The sequence below is a fragment of the Spermophilus citellus genome (assembly GCF_964194105.1).
Source record: "Spermophilus citellus genome assembly, chromosome: 10".
Lineage (NCBI taxonomy): Eukaryota > Metazoa > Chordata > Mammalia > Rodentia > Sciuridae > Spermophilus > Spermophilus citellus.
Window position 1 is genome coordinate 35,669,192 of NC_138197.1, and position 16,092 is coordinate 35,685,283.

Genomic DNA, 16,092 nt, shown 5'->3' on the forward strand with positions numbered 1-16,092 from the left:
CTCTCTCTCTCTCTCTCTCTTAAAAAAAAAAAACAGAGTTCTGCCTCTTGGGTGGACTGAAGTGGAGCTGACTTCATCCAGGAGAAGGGACACCTTCTGTAATTCAACCTTATTTTACAGAAGTACCCTCCCAACATGCACAGAGGCATCCAGGGGTGCTTTGTCTCATTTGTACAAAGGACACCAAAAGCTAGAAGAGATTTTGTCCCCAACTTTCAGAGTTCACAGAAATCAAGGATCCAACTCTCTTCAGTCATATCTGGCAAGACACCTGCAAGTCATAGGCCCCTGAGGTTTACTTGAAGTGGGTGCCTAAACAATGGCACCATAATCTGTGAAAGGGTCATGGGGGTGGTTGATTATATAAGCTCCACTTAAGACTGGCAGGCCTCCTCTGACTTTGCTCAGAAAGGAAGTGACTTTGCCAAGAGCATCCAACACAGAGGCCTGGGAATTATGGTGGAGGGAACAGGCTGCCTGGGGGGAATCCTCAGCTCTCTGCATATTACCTTTTTGACCCTGGGATGCTACTCAACTACTTGAATTACATTTTTGTCTTCTATAAAATGAGCCAAATAAATAACTGTAGCTATCATCTACAGACAGTTATGTTTAGCTCTCAGGCTTTTCCAAAGGCTGAAATCACCCAGGAGTCAGAGTTGTGCTTCAGTGAAGAAGGACTACCTCAGAGTCCCAGGGGAAAGGAGGTCACTTGTACCTCAAAGGCCAGACAACTGGATTGATAAAAATCCAGTTGCTTCTTATATAAAGAATCATCCATTTTACAGATGACTACAAATCTAAGCAAAAACCCTCAAGAGAAATTACAAGAGCACACATACAGAGAACTGGAATTACTCACCTTACACCAAAAAATCTCACCTTGGGAATGGAGGGAGCATCAGCAGCACAGTGCAATGGACAGTTACACTATTAGACCATGCAGTGGCTGATCTTCTGAAATATACTCCAGATGGATTAGAGACACTGATACAACCCCATCTGTGCCAAATTTGTGGACACAATCAATAATTTAGAAATTAAAACTTAGATTGAAGATTTGAAACTTCCTCCTCCTGACCGAAAAAATAAATAAATAAATAAGAACCATCTGCATTCACCAAGAGAGTCAACACTGTTCCTAATACTGTGAAATAGTGTGTAGGGGTTGACAGTTATCATGCTGCTTCCCCAAAGCAAACTTTTTATTTTTCTATATAAAATAATTAACTTTGTTCCACAACCTCTTTAAAAAAAAATGATGACATCTGTCAGAAACTTGCAGACATCTCTACTCCTCTGATAACTGAAAACTGCCTCTTCTCACTAGTCAGTCAGTTGTGCTAAATCTGGACACTGAAAGTTTTCAGTTCCTCATTAGTGTATCTGAGTTGTACCTCTTCTTTCATTGTAGTGAAAAGGTCACATTCTTTCAGTTAAACATATATGACTCCTTGTGATTCACCTAGTGACTGCCAAGCCTCCTGTCAGTACAGAGGAAGGGCTGCCTAGTTCTGTCAATAAACTAATAGACATCCCAAAATTCAAGAAAATAGCTCCTCTTATAATGAACAGTAATACTAATCACTGCAGCCAGCTGTTTGACCATCATTTATCCAAACTTATTTACATTCCCAGGATAGATGTGATAGTTTTCTGCCTGCAGTCCATTCTGGAGAGATTGCTGCCAAATTAAATGAACTTACTTGTCCTTGAAATATATAGTATCTATGAATGGATGATCAAGATTAATATCCCCTGATGCATGGGGTAGCTATTAAATGTTGGATTTCTATCTTTCTAACCAGCCACCACACACACACACACACACACACACACACACACACACACTTAGTATTAAAATATAAGAATTTGTGCTATGACTTTTAATACCTAAAGAATATATTTATAATTTATAATTACCTTACTTAAGAACTTCATGATAGGGTATAATTGATTTTCTTTTCCTTCAATAAGAAATAATCACCTTTTGTTGATTTCATTTGCTGCTTTATTGATCACTTACATGTTCTACAATGGTGGCTTCAACAAAAGGATAAAGAAAGATTATATTTGTAAGGTACATTAATAGCTAAGTAAGCATACATCTGATATTTGCTATCTTTACATACAAATGTTTATAAGTTATGTTAAAGATTATTTTATGGTGAAATAAGGATTTGCAAAACCACACATGTAAAATAATGGATTTAGTTTAACTCTGTTTTCAATGATGAATTATTTAGTGTGGAAGTTCGATTTTATATTTTATTTATTACCAAATTATTATATAATTAATGGAAATCTCAAAGTTCTTAAAATATTATTAATATGTAATATTTGATTTTTATAACTTTAGAATGTGAATTCCATAAGGAGAATGTGTGAACATTACTATGTTATGATAATTATATCACAGTTGATATGAAGAAAAGAATAAGGGTCAATTTTTATTCATATAAAAAATGGAAAACTATTTGGAGTTTCACAAATTCTGGTGCTTATTGTAGTAAAATGACAAAGTAAAATCATTGTGTACATATGCAATGAACACCAGATGAGAGTCCTGGCAAATAGCACAAATCTAGATATTTTAAAAGATAAAGAGAATAAATGTTTTGAAAAATAATTTTTTAAATATTAGCATCTGGTCTTACATAATAATTTCATTTTATCATTTCATTAGAATTTTTGAAACATATTTACAGACATTCATTAAAGGCAGGACTGTTAAGAAAAGCAATCCTGGGCAGGGGTTGTGGCTCAGTGATGGAATGCTCGCATAACACATCTGAGGCACTGAGTTCGATCCACAGCACAACATGAAAATAAATAAATAAAGGTATTATGTCCATCTATAACTAAAAATATTTTAAAAAAATAATAAAAACCAAAACAAAACAAAAGTAAAAGAAAAACAATCCTAATTTGTTGGTTTATAATCACTCTGGCATCTTGTTCATGCCTTGCAGATTGAATTGGTTACTTAATCTCAAAGTTTTTATCAAACAAGCAGGCTGGGGAGTTAAGTTGGATTTCATTAAACCTACTGAGAACTGAACTAGTTAATTTTACTAAGCCACTATGGAAAAAGTTTCTTTCTGATGTAATAAAAGCAAGATATTAAAAAAAAAGAAAAAAGAAAGATAAATGATCACTTATTCAAGCATCAGCAGCATTTGACACTCTTGATTAGTCCCTCTTTGAAATTCTTTCTTTTTTTTCCTTTCTTTCTTTCTTCTTTCTTTCTTTCTTTCCCCTCCCTCCCTCCCTCCCTCCCTCCCTCCCTCCCTCCTTTCTTTCTTTCTTTCTTTCTTTCTTTCTTTCTTTCTTTCTTTCTTTCTTTCTTTCTTTCTTTCTTTCTTTCTTTCTTTCTTTCTTTCTTTCTTTTCTTTCTTGTGTTCCAGGGATTGAACTCAGGGGCACTCAACCACTGAGCCACATCCCCAGCCCTATTTTGTATTTTATTTAGAGACAGAGTCTCACTGAGTTGTTAAGCACCTCCCTTTTGCTGAGGCTGGCTTTGAACTCAACGATCCTTCTGCCTCAGTCTCATGAACTCCTGGGATTACAGGTGTGCACCACTGCACCTGATGAAATTCTTTCTTTACAAGCCAATATATTTCTTTCTGGATTTTTCTTTCATTGTTTGCTTCTCAGGTTTCTTTGCTGATACCTTTTATACTTTCTGGTCTCTAAAATATGTAGCACCTCAGCCCTTGAGATTGGCTTACCTGGTTCTTCTATGAGTTGATGACAGTCCCATTTGTATTTTCCAGTCCTAGCCCATTGCCTAAAGTTTAGCCTAATGTTTTTGGCTAGATGCCTCACAGCCCTGTAATGATATGTAATGCATTTAACTTGATTCAAGTTGAAAATCTAATTCTATCAAAACATGAATACCATTACTATTTCCTGACATTCAAATACCTATTTTGTAGTTATTAGTTACCCAGATAAAACAAATTAATAGTTTATATTTTTTTATTTTTGATTAGTCCTAATGACTTTTTTTAAATTAAAATGAAAAATAAAAGATTGTTCTTTGAGAGTTTGACTGTGTTGGCAATATTGTAAACATAAGCAAAAATCATAAGAACCTCCTGATCAGAATATAGCTGTAAATATTTTTGAACTTTTTTCATGAAAAATATTGTGCTAAAGCTGATCCATAATGGGGATGGGGAGGAGCATGGAAGGAAGGGAGGAACTTTAAATAGGGCAAAGGGTAGGGAAGGGAAGGGAGGGGGAAAGATGGTGAGATGGACATCATTATGCTAAGTACACTTATGAAGACATGAATGGTATGACTCTGTGTACAACCAGAGATATGAAAAATTGTGCTCTATAGGATGTACTATGAATTGAAATGCATTCTGCTGTCATGTATAACAAATTAGAATAAGTTAATAAATTTTTTTTAAAAAAGAAAGCAATATACATTAAAAGCAGTAGTTCCGTTCAAAAATAGAAAATCAAAAGAAGAATCAAAGAATGAAACATGTTTCATAGATGGATGAATTAAGTAAAAAAAAATCAAGGTACAGTTGTGCTAAAAAATTTTGTGGAAAAATAATAACCCCCATAAAAATCTCACCATTTTTTCCTTCTAAGAATTGCTGCATTTAAAAAAAATTGTATCTTAAATTTTAAGCATAAAATAAACTTGTTTTTAATTTTTTTGTAGATTTTTATGATGAACACTAACTCCTCTTCCCCACATGTACATTAAATAATATAATTATTATTAACTCCTACTTTTACATTGGTTTATATATAAAACCTCTTTCCAGTTCCAATTACACAATGAAGAGTTCCTCTACATATTAAGGTAATTTATTAAGAGAAAATAAAATCAGACTTAAGAACTGCTAAAATAGTTCAACATAACTTAATACATTTTCCTTAACTCTCTGCCTCCTCTTTTATTTAGCACTCTTCTGAATTTTATTCTAATTTTCATAGTTTTTTTATCTTGCTTTTTTTATAGCTTGGCCACTTAACTCTTTTATTTTATTTTATGTTTTTCCATATTTTTATTGGTGCATTATACTTCTACATATTGACAGGATTATTGTGACATATTTAAATATTCATAAAGTTTAACAACATAATTTGGTCAACATCACTCTCCAGCATTTACCTCCTTCCTGCCCACCTTTGACCACTTGGTCTTTTTCTTCTACTGATCTCCCTTTACCTACCACTTAGCTCTTAAATGATTTATTTTTAACTTTATTCATTAAATATTATGGTTGCATTTATTATATATCTGGCTATTGATCTGTCTGTACATTTATCTGTTCTATGCAGTAGCTTTCTTCTTTCACATGATTATTTTGTTTATGAGATCCAACCATACCATAGGTAGCTGGATATATCATTAGTTTCAATTACTCCAATAGTTTTCTAGCCTTCTTCTTTTTATAGACAAATCAGGTGTTTCCTATTGTTCAGGTCTTTAAAAGAGACAACTACAATAATGTTATTATGTGTGTATCCTGGTAAATATAATCACCAGTCATACTCTAGCATTTCTAAGAGGAAGACCTAAGAGTAGAATTGCATATTTCTTGAGAATTCTTCTCAACTTACCTACTTTACTAGGTAATATTAAACTGTCCTTGAAAATGATTGTCTAATCCCACTATGATGGCCCATTGTTCCTATTGCTTCAACAATTCCATTGACATTTGGTAGTATCAGGATGTGTTAAACTGTGCCAAAAGTATTTAATGCTATTATAGGTTGGTAAAATTTTTCATATTTTTCTAATTATGAATGAAGACAATCACCTTGTAAAATGTGCAGTAGCCATTTGGACTCTCTTTTTGTGAAGGACTTTTCAAGTTTTTATTCATTTTGCTTGTGAGTCGACTACTTCCTATAGTTTGTTGGTTTTTTTTTTTTTAAATACTTGATGCTAGTATATTTTATATTGTTAAGTGTTGCAAATATATTTTCTAATTTGTTGATTTTAATAGTTTTATGATTTTTAATAAAAGAGTCTTAATATAAAAAAGGCAATTTTACAATTTTATTTTTAGTGTCTTGTGTAGGAAATCTTTTTACCTAAAGTTATGGAAATATTCTCTTAATTTTCTAAGGATTTATTATTTTGCCTTATAATTTTATATCTAATCCACACATAATATCCAGAACATTCTTTTTAAAATAGACATTCCACATAATATCCCAAATCTACTGGTTTAGAAACTTTAGGATTGAGGACCAATAATCTAAATTTTATAAAAAAAAACAAAAACTGATGACAACTTCAGAACAATGCTTATGTTTATAGTAGATTGCAGTTTCAAAGTTATAAATTTGTGCTCATTTCATCACCTCCTTACAAATTCAAATTCTATGGTTAAAACACCGTAGCTATTTCAACATTTTATTCAATATATATTGCCATATGCTACCTTCTAAATCATGTGGGGTCAACAACTCAAAATTATATGTTAAGAGATTTTCATCATAATTGAGAGGCACCATTTAAAAAAATGTTTAGTCCTATAAACTCATAGTTTATTCTCAATTGTATTGAGTTTTCATTAGCACAATAAAACAAAGGACAGTTTTACAACATGTGATCAGGTGCAGCAACCAAATCTTATAAAGCTGTGGCTCAGCCCTGCTTTTCTCTGATGAGAAAATTGTTAACAAGAGATGCTAATTTTGGCTTTCACAGAAATTGGCCTCAGTTCTCTGAGTACTGCTTCCTTCCTTCCAGCGCGAGGTTATAGCAAGTGGTTAATTTGAAAGACTTAGCTATTATTTTAAATCACTCTAATGGCAAAGAATCATACCATTCAGCCCTGCTAGCCGGTCCCTGAGTCCACTACCATCTACTTATTTGTTTTCTAATGATTAACTTTCCTCTCTAGTTTTTAAGCATTAAGGGGTCCTCCTATGTCTGATTCGTTCCCAGTTACTTAAATCTCTATAGCGTACCCATTTATAATTAACATTTACTATCAGCCCTACTTTGGGATCATATTTTTCTGTCCAGGACCAAGGGGTCAAGGTGGGAGTTGGCTCTGGTCCGGGACTAGGAGGGGGACGCCAAAACCTACCTCCAATCTTGTAGGCCGGCCCATAGGGCCCCATGACTGTTGGCATAGGCCTATATTTTTTATTATTCTTTTCCTTATGACCTACTTTAGCAGGAAGGGTCTTTGGGCTTTCAGGAGTAGTTACTTGAGGCTTATCTAGATTAATTTTAACAAGGTTTTCATAAACTTTCTTAACTGTTTTTCCCTTAGGTAGTTTTGCTATAAAGCTTAACTGTTTATGAGAATCGGCTGCATTACTGCAGTTGTTGCAAGCTGACCTATTTTCCAGGATTGTTATGTTTACCTGGAGAGTAATGTTAATTCCCCTAGACTCAATGGTCAAATGAGAGGTGAGTAATATTCCAATTAAAATAAAGCCAAACAAAAACCATTCAATTCCCAAAAATATGCTGCGCTCCCCCAGAGGTCGGTCGCCTTGCGCCGTCCACCTCAGGAAGGCCTTGCAGTTTCCTGGGTCAGGGGAGGGGCGCAGCACCTCACTTTAGGTCAATGATTAAATAAACTGTAATTATACCTCTATGAGTGATGCAAATTGTAATTCATTAGAGAAAAATATAGGTAGCATAATTTTTTAATAATGTTTTGATGGGATATATTTAATTATTTTGATATATTTATAAAAAAATAAAATGACATAACTTTGATAGTCTTGTATTTGGATATAGGACCAGGGTAACTCCTCATAATGTACAACCACAAGAATGGGATCCTAAAGTGAATCAATTATACTCTATGTATGTATAATTTGCCCAAGTACATTCTACTGTCATGTATAACTAAAAAGTACAAATAACTAAAAAGTACAAATAAAAAAGAATAAAATGATTTTAAGGCATCAAACTTACTCCTCATCTGATTAAAATAAAAATAAATTCAAACATGAATGAATGGGATATGGTCTAAGTGTTGACATAATAGCATAATAAATTTCTCAGGCTTCAAATTGTATGTAAACCATCATGAAGAACAGTTGAAGCTTTTCCTCCCTTAGATATTTTAATATCTAGTATGAGTTCAGTGATTCTCAGTAAATTTACATTGGTTCACTGAGTCATTAATTGACTCAGGCTTCTATCCTACTATTTTTTCCATACAAACTACCAGTAAAAAATATTGATTTCTGCTTCAGAGCTAAAAAATTCTCTAAATAGAATATATATATATGTATTATACATATAATTGCATATATAATTATATGTAGATTATATATATGTAACAGAAACATATTACATATGTATTTATATATGCATATATAATTATATATAGATTCTCTTTAGAGACTATTTTATATCAGTAATATATGTACTATATATGTATAGTGTATAATGTATCATATATATGTGAATATATAATATGTAGATTATCTCACACATCTATAAACTCAACATTGTACAAGCCACTTTTATTGTCATGAGAGCAGATTATTCATTCTTATGTTTGCTTTCTGCTCTATGTCATTGGTTCTCTTCATTATAAATATACACATATTTCTTTCCCACTGCTATGGCCTCAAAAAGTATTTATAAATATCTTTGCACTGGATTTTTTTTAAATGTCCTTTTAGATTTATTTGCATTGACAGTGTTTTCTTTTTTTTTTCATCTTTGTGAGAATGAGGATATTTATATTGTAATACTGTTTGTGAAATTACTTCCACTGGATATAAGAACTTCCTTTAAACATTTAAAACTATTTTGCATATGTATAAACAGTCCATAGTAAAAGAGAGGGTGACCAACTCAGATTCTACAATGCCTAGAAAAGCCATCAGCTGCTTTCCTTTTAACTCACACCTGTGGTTGTAATTCCTAGTGATTAGTTAAAATTCCAGCCCCCAAAAGTCAAACGTATAATGTTTTCTCTTTTTTAATTTTTTTTATTATTAGTTGTTCAAAACATTACAAAGCTCTTGACATATCATATTTCATACATTTGATTCAAGTGGATTATGAACTCCCATTTTTACCCCATATTTCTGATGTTTTAATTATGATTTGGTTTCTACATTAAGCCAAGATGAAGCAATAGCGAATGCATTTAACCTTTTGTCTGAAAAAAAATCTCAAAATGCTCAGACTTCTCAGCAAATGGAGAAACAGTTCACAGGAACACAGCCCATCAGCCACTGTATAATCATGACCTCTGAGAAATGGGAAATAAGTAAAGCTTTCCTTTCAGCTTACCAAATTAATAATGTGTTCAGGCTTTTGTGTGGCAAGGGAGACTCCAGACAAGGGTAGCCCATTCTGGCTTTCTCCCTGAGTTAAGTAGAATCCTGTTGACCAGATAAACTGAGGCTGTTAGAGTTTTCAGGACAGAATACAAGAGAGGGGAGAATTACTGCAATATTTTTGATGGTCATATTTGTAAGTGTAATCCTAAATGTCTTTTTTTATGCTTATTAACTATTTGTATATCTCATTTGAAAAATGTCTATTTTGTATAATTTATATGTTTTAGATTATATTCTTTGATTTATTATTAAACTGTGAGCCTGCTTTATGTATTCAAAATAAAAATACTTTTTCAAAAGTGTAATTTACAACCATTTTCTCCTAATCCATGGTATGTACTAGCTGACATTTATAGAATACTCCATTTAGTAACTGCTTAATAAACATTCTTTTCAAGTGAATACACTAGTACAATGTGCAATGCAGATACAGTACCAATTCTTCACAATTTCTAAAAGGAAATGAAAAGAAAATATTTCCTAACTCTATCTGTAAAGTCAGCATAATTATTTATACAGAAAGCAAATAAACACATTAAAAGAAAGGAAAACAACAGATCGGTATCTCTCATGAACAGACAACATCCTCTACAAAGCAACAGCAAATTGAATAAAAATGTACAAAAGAACTGGAGCATGAACAAGTGGGCTTTAGTCCAAGTATTTAAGGATGGTTCAACAGTTAAAACTCAATAAATTTAATCCACATGTTAATATGCTAAGAAAACAAAACATTATCATGTCAACAGAAAAGAAATTTGACAAAATCTAATACCCATCAATGGTACAAATGCTGTGCAAATAAAGTAGAATTTTATCAACTCGATTTAAAAAAATCTTATAGAGAAACCTACTGCTAATGTCATAGTTCATGGTTAAAGAAGAATGCTTTTCCCTTTTGGATCAGGAATAAGACAAAAATGTCCACTCTTACTACTCTCTTCCACATTGAATTGTAAGTATTAGCTCATGCAAGAATATAAGGACAGAAAAGGTACACAAATTTAAAAAAATGATTTTCTTTATCAGATGGCATGACTGCTATGTAGACCTCTCCATAAAAGTATAAACATAAATTATTCCTGGAACTAAGTAGTAAGTGCAGCAAATTTTCAGTAGTCAATGTTAATACAAATATGTCAGTTATTTTCCTATGTACTATCAATGAACAATTGAAATTTAACATTTATAAGTACCACTCACAATAGCACCAAAACAACAAACATTTTTAGACGTAAATCTAACATACATGAAATATCTATTTGGAAAACTATAAACTGAAAATATGAAAGAAATCACATATCTTAAAAATAGGTAGTCTATGTTTACGGGTTGGAAGACTCATGATGATTTAGGTGTCAGTTCTTTCTGACTTATCTGTAGTGTGCACTCTCAAACAAATGACTTCAAATTATTTTGTAGGCAATGGCCAACTGATTTTAAGTATAGAGAAAGGCAAAATGCTGGAGCAGTCAACACAATGTGTAAAGGAACACCTGTGGAGGAATACCTGTGAGGAGGCACACAAAGAGCTGACACAGACACAGGATATGAGCAGACAGATCGGATGGAGGGATGGGGGAATGACTGAAGTGATGTGGTAAAGAAGTATAGAAGTGAAGTGTTTGCTCCTCCCTCCTGCTGAGTTTTATTAACTCATAAAAGGTTACATATTACCCATCACACCTGACTACACTCTAATCAGTATTCCTTTGAGTGCCTGCTAACTAAAATAGGGTCCTAGTTAATACAAACACAGAGCCTCTCAAACCCAAGGACGTTGCTATGGAAACCAGGTAGTTATCTTTTTTTTTCCTAATTTTTTTATTGGTTGTTCACAACATTACAAAGCTCTTGACATATCATATTTCATACATTAGATTGAAGTGGGTTATGAACCCCCAATTTTACCCCAAATGCAGATTGCAGAATCACGTCGGTTACACATCCACAATTTTACATAATGCCCTATTAGTAATTTTCAGGGAAATGGATGGCACTAGAGCAGATTATGCTTAGTGAAGCTAGCCAATCCCTAAAAAACAAATACCAAATGTCTTCTTTGATATAATGAGAGCAACTATGATCAGAGCAGGGAGGAAGAGTAGGAAGAAAAGATTAACATTAAACAGAGACATGAGATGGGAGGGAAAGGGAGAGAAAAGGGAAATTGCATGGAAATGAAGGGAGACCCTCATTGCCAGGTAGTTATCTTAATAGCCTCAGGAGAAAACTGCTGGGCATTTTAATCATGGGAATCAGGCTGCCAGTAAACCCCAGGGAGTTTGCTCACTGGGGGAACAGTTCCCTATTTCCATGGTCAGAATACCTACAACAATGCTGAGGAAGAAGAACAAAGTTGGAGGATTCATACTATGTAATTTCAAGACTTATTGTAAGCTAAAGTATTCAAAATAGCATCGTATTGAGGTAGAATACAGAAATAAGAAAAGGTAGAAAGGAGACGTTCCTTTCTCAGAAATTCCTCAGAACTCTCTAAATGTACCCTTCCACTGTTAATTAACCTCCTAATAATTAGATGAAACAAAAAAAAAGAGATGATATAATGAGAGACCTATAATTTATGGGAATTTCTGGTGCTGTCTGTGGATCAGATAACAAAGACCTTGTCAGTCTAACATTCCAGAGATTGACTGAAACCACCAGAAACTGTCTTTGAGATTGTTGGACTGATAACATTCCTACATACTTTTCCACTCACAACCCTCACCAAATGTTCTTTAAAAGAAGAGCTGGGTAGCCCCAAAATACTTCTCTCAGCCTCAAAGTGGCCCACATTCTCTGCTGAATGAGCATTCCTTGCTTCACTCTCAAAGACATCTCTCTCTTTACACTGCCCCAATTTTCCCTTGAATTTTTATCTTCTTTCCTAAGTAACCCTCAGTCTATGCCTCTGACAGGTGAATGTTGAAATTCTTTACTGTCACATATACAAAGAATCCCACTGGTCCTGAGTGGAGTTCCCTCCTCTCTCCTTGGACACTTCTTTGGAGACAAGTCTTCTTCCGTTATCAGTGAACAAACAGATCCACAACTCAACAAAACAGGATAGGAACACCTTCATTGAAATAGTAAACTCATTTTTGAGAAAGGGCAAAAGGTGACCTCGTAGGAAAAGGAGTTATTTTCTAACTATTCATCTGTCATTTATTTCATACATATGTCTATGTCTATGTGACAAATGATACCAGGAAACCTGTATATCCACTTGCAAAAAACAAACAAAAAAGAACCCAGATGCAAATTTTATATCTGAAGCAATTTTTAATTCAAGCAATCATGGAACCAAGTATAAAATGAAAAAAATCTATAAAACTTCTGGAACAAAACAGGAATATAATCTACATGACCTTTATTTAGTGAGGAGTTTTTAGACACAACACCAAAAGTACAATCCATGAACATAAGAAAATAAGATGGATTTTATTTAAATTTTAAAATTCTGGGGTGCAAAAGATATATTTAAAAGAATAAAAACATAAATTACAAACTAGTAGAAAATAATTGTGGAATATATACCATCTGATAAGAAAAAAGTTCTTAAAATATGTAGAGAATACCTACCTTCTGACGATAAGAAAACAAAAAAACCCAAATAGAAATTGAATAAAAGATCTGAACAGACACTTTATCAAAGAAGATAGAGGAACAATTAGCACATGAAAAAGTGTTCCACATCACTTTTCATTAGAGAAATGAGAATGAAAACAACTCAGAGATAACACTAGGACCTTTTTAGAATGCTAACATTCAAAATGCTGTCAACACCCATTGCTGATGAGAAGAGGGAGAGACAAAGCCTCAATCATTGTTAGTGGGAAGCAAAATGACACAGAGACTTTGAAAGACAGCTTTGCAGTTCCTTACAAAGATAAATGACCATGTAGCCAAAATTCTAGGCATTTACCCAACATATTTGAGAATTTAAATCCATACATAAACCTACATATGAGTGTTTATAGTACCTTTACTTATAATTGCCCCGAACTAAAAAATAGCTAAGATGTCCTTCAATAAGTGAATAAATAAGCAAGCTGCATATGTTCCTATGATGGATTCAGCAATAAAAGAACATGAGCTATCAAACTATAAAAGCATATTTATAAATTTTAAATGTGTATGACATATTGAAAGAAACCAGTCTGAAAAGGCTTTATAATGCATGAGTCCATACATTATCTGGATAGGGCCTAATGTAGAGATGCCAAATATATCAGGAGTTACCAGCATTTAGGAGAGGTATAGAGTTGAAAGATGAAGAGCTTGGAAGTTTTTTGAGCATGTACGATATAATTATGGTATAATATCTGTGGAAACTCATAAGACTTTATGACAGAAAGAGTGAACATTAATTCATGCAAATTTAAAAATCAATTTGGGGGTTAAGAATTCTAGGATGATATTCAGAAAGTGCCAAAAGACTTTAACTTCATTACAAATGCATAAGCAGCCTCACTGAAGGTGAGGGTGTTGCTGATCTAAGTAACTTAGAAATGAGTAGAAACTGTAGGACAAAAGGAATTGTGCATATTAAGCACTATGATCTAGTTGATAAATAGTTTCTTATGAGGTTTGGGGAAACAATTCCCAAGCCATTAAATATGTATGTTGAAATCAAAAAATTAAGCAAATTAAGTATGATGGTAATAGTCCTGCTGATTTTTTATTATTGGAGGGGGAGGTTATAGAATTGTGAGGAAAGAGGCTAGAAGTATTCATGTGCATTGGAATTGTAGACAACTGTGTGAACTGAACTCATGAAGTCAACTGATAGAGCTCCCAATGGCCAAAGATAGAAAAATGTGGGCATCAAAAAAAGTAGTACTGATTAGAATTATAAAATAAATATAAGTAGATGTATACTAAAATAAAGGAGTAAATAAATAGAAAAGTAGGTAAATATTCCCAGGAGAATTCTGAAAATGTCTTCACAGTGTCTATACACAACCCAATCCTTTCCTTGCGATGCATATATTGGGTTTCTTCCAAAGAGTACAGTTTGGAAATGGGGAGGGGGAGAATAACTTTACACTAAATAAACCTTTAAACCCTATCTCAGCCAGTTGATTAACATGAACAGTGAGAACCCATATTGATAATATATACCCTCAATAAGGTGATGAGACTGACAATTTATCTCAGCAGTCTTCTTCCAAAAATCTATAACCCATGTATAATAATGAAAAGAATAGCAGACTATTCAAATTTGGGAATATTCTATAAAATATTTGACCATTATTTTTTCAAAACTTTCAAAGTCATCAAAATAAAGAGTAATAAACATTACAACTAAGGATATGAATATAAGAACTAAATGTATTGTGGTATTCTATATGGGATCCTTAAAGAAAAGATATTAGGCAAAAACTGAGGATCTTTCAATATAGACTTTAATTAATAGTAATGTGTCAATATTGATTCAGTAATTTTGGTATATGTATCATATTAACCTAATGAGAATTTTTTGTATTATCTTTATAATTTTGCTACAAATACAGAACTATGATAAAAGGCATTTCATGTACGAAGGAGAGGTCCCTTCCCTTTTTAAACCATATCCTCTGTGGTTTTAGAGTGGTAAGCTTTGTTTCAACAAGACATTTTGTAGGCACTGATTGTTTTTGTCAAATAATGTCTCTATTTCCACCTCATTCAAAAATGGATTTTTCTGTTTATGGAATGGTTGGACAAAACACAGAAACATCTATATTTCAGAAGCCAAGAAAACATTCCCATCATTGTCATCACAAGTGGACATATAAAGGTAAGAACTTATAATTCCCATTGTACTACCAATTATGCATCTATAATTCTTGGGGAGAATTTCAATTCTGTTATCAATACGAACATTTAAAAACTTGAACTACAGCCTAGTGTTAAGAAATGTTGCTACCTTATTTTGAAATAATATATTTGCATAGCTTTCTTACTGGTACACTGTGTTATCTATCTCTGCAATTCACACACCCATCCCAGTTCCTGGCAATAATAATGTTTATAAATAATAATGTTTATTAATGAATATAATGAATACATTTTTACCCTGGATTGAAGATTATGAAATTCTTACAATGCTTATTTATTAAAGCAAAATATACAATTATAAAGATGAGCATGTAAGTTTTATTTCATGAATTAATACAAATGTGTTTTAATTTAAATAATATTTGGGAAAATGAAAATGGCTACAACATTCAGTTTAGCTTGTGTATCTCCTTTAGACAATCATTCTAACTTTCACTCAGTTATTTTGATACTACTTGAATATAATACAAGTAATTCAGTCAAGATGTAAATGAACATAAATGATAAATTTTAGTTGGAATATTTTGTTTGATCAACTAATATTCACCCATTCTCTGTATGAATTATGGTTTGGGAACAAAAGTGTTAATATAAGAAGGATACTTAATAAGTATTAAATGAATGAAGTGTTTTGACTTTTTATAATCAATAAATCCAATTTTTAAAGATAATTACATACAAATTCATCTCAGGGTAATCTAACAGACTTTGTATGTTCCTTTATACCATGGAAAGACAATGTATACACTCAGAATTTTTCATTTATATGACACATTTTTAAGTTCATTTTAGTGTCTAAAAGTTTTAGAAGAAAAATTATTCATTACAGATTACCCAGAGTGTCCAAAGTGGCATCAGACTGCTCTGAGACTGATGGGCATTGTACTTGTTATATTGGTGACCACAGTGATAGGACTAATCATTCGAGGTGAGTAAATTGAATTTACATGTTTA

At 32.7% G+C, this 16,092-nt stretch overlaps 2 protein-coding genes across 4 annotated transcripts in view; both read left to right on the plus strand.

The window, feature by feature from the left end:
- Positions 1–4,163, plus strand: part of LOC308658008 (C-type lectin domain family 2 member E-like) — a 33,910-nt gene extending 29,747 nt beyond the window's left edge. Inside the window, exon 5 of the mRNA XM_081310384.1 lies at positions 37–4,163. Coding sequence (XP_081166510.1) covers positions 37–292 — 256 coding nt within the window. The 3' untranslated portion in view covers positions 293–4,163. The remainder of the gene's footprint in view (positions 1–36) is intronic.
- Positions 1–16,092, plus strand: part of LOC308658009 (killer cell lectin-like receptor subfamily F member 1) — a 36,902-nt gene that overhangs the window by 9,791 nt on the left and 11,019 nt on the right. Inside the window, exons 1-3 of one of the 3 annotated variants that reach the window (XM_081310388.1) lie at positions 4,172–7,408; positions 15,032–15,097; positions 15,968–16,066. In XM_081310388.1, the coding sequence (XP_081166514.1) occupies positions 7,402–7,408; positions 15,032–15,097; positions 15,968–16,066 (172 nt within the window). In that variant the 5' untranslated portion in view covers positions 4,172–7,401. Of the gene's footprint in view, positions 1–4,171; positions 7,409–15,031; positions 15,098–15,967; positions 16,067–16,092 lie in introns of those variants that run through there. The other 2 variants (XM_081310386.1, XM_081310387.1) reach the window with 2 other exon arrangements.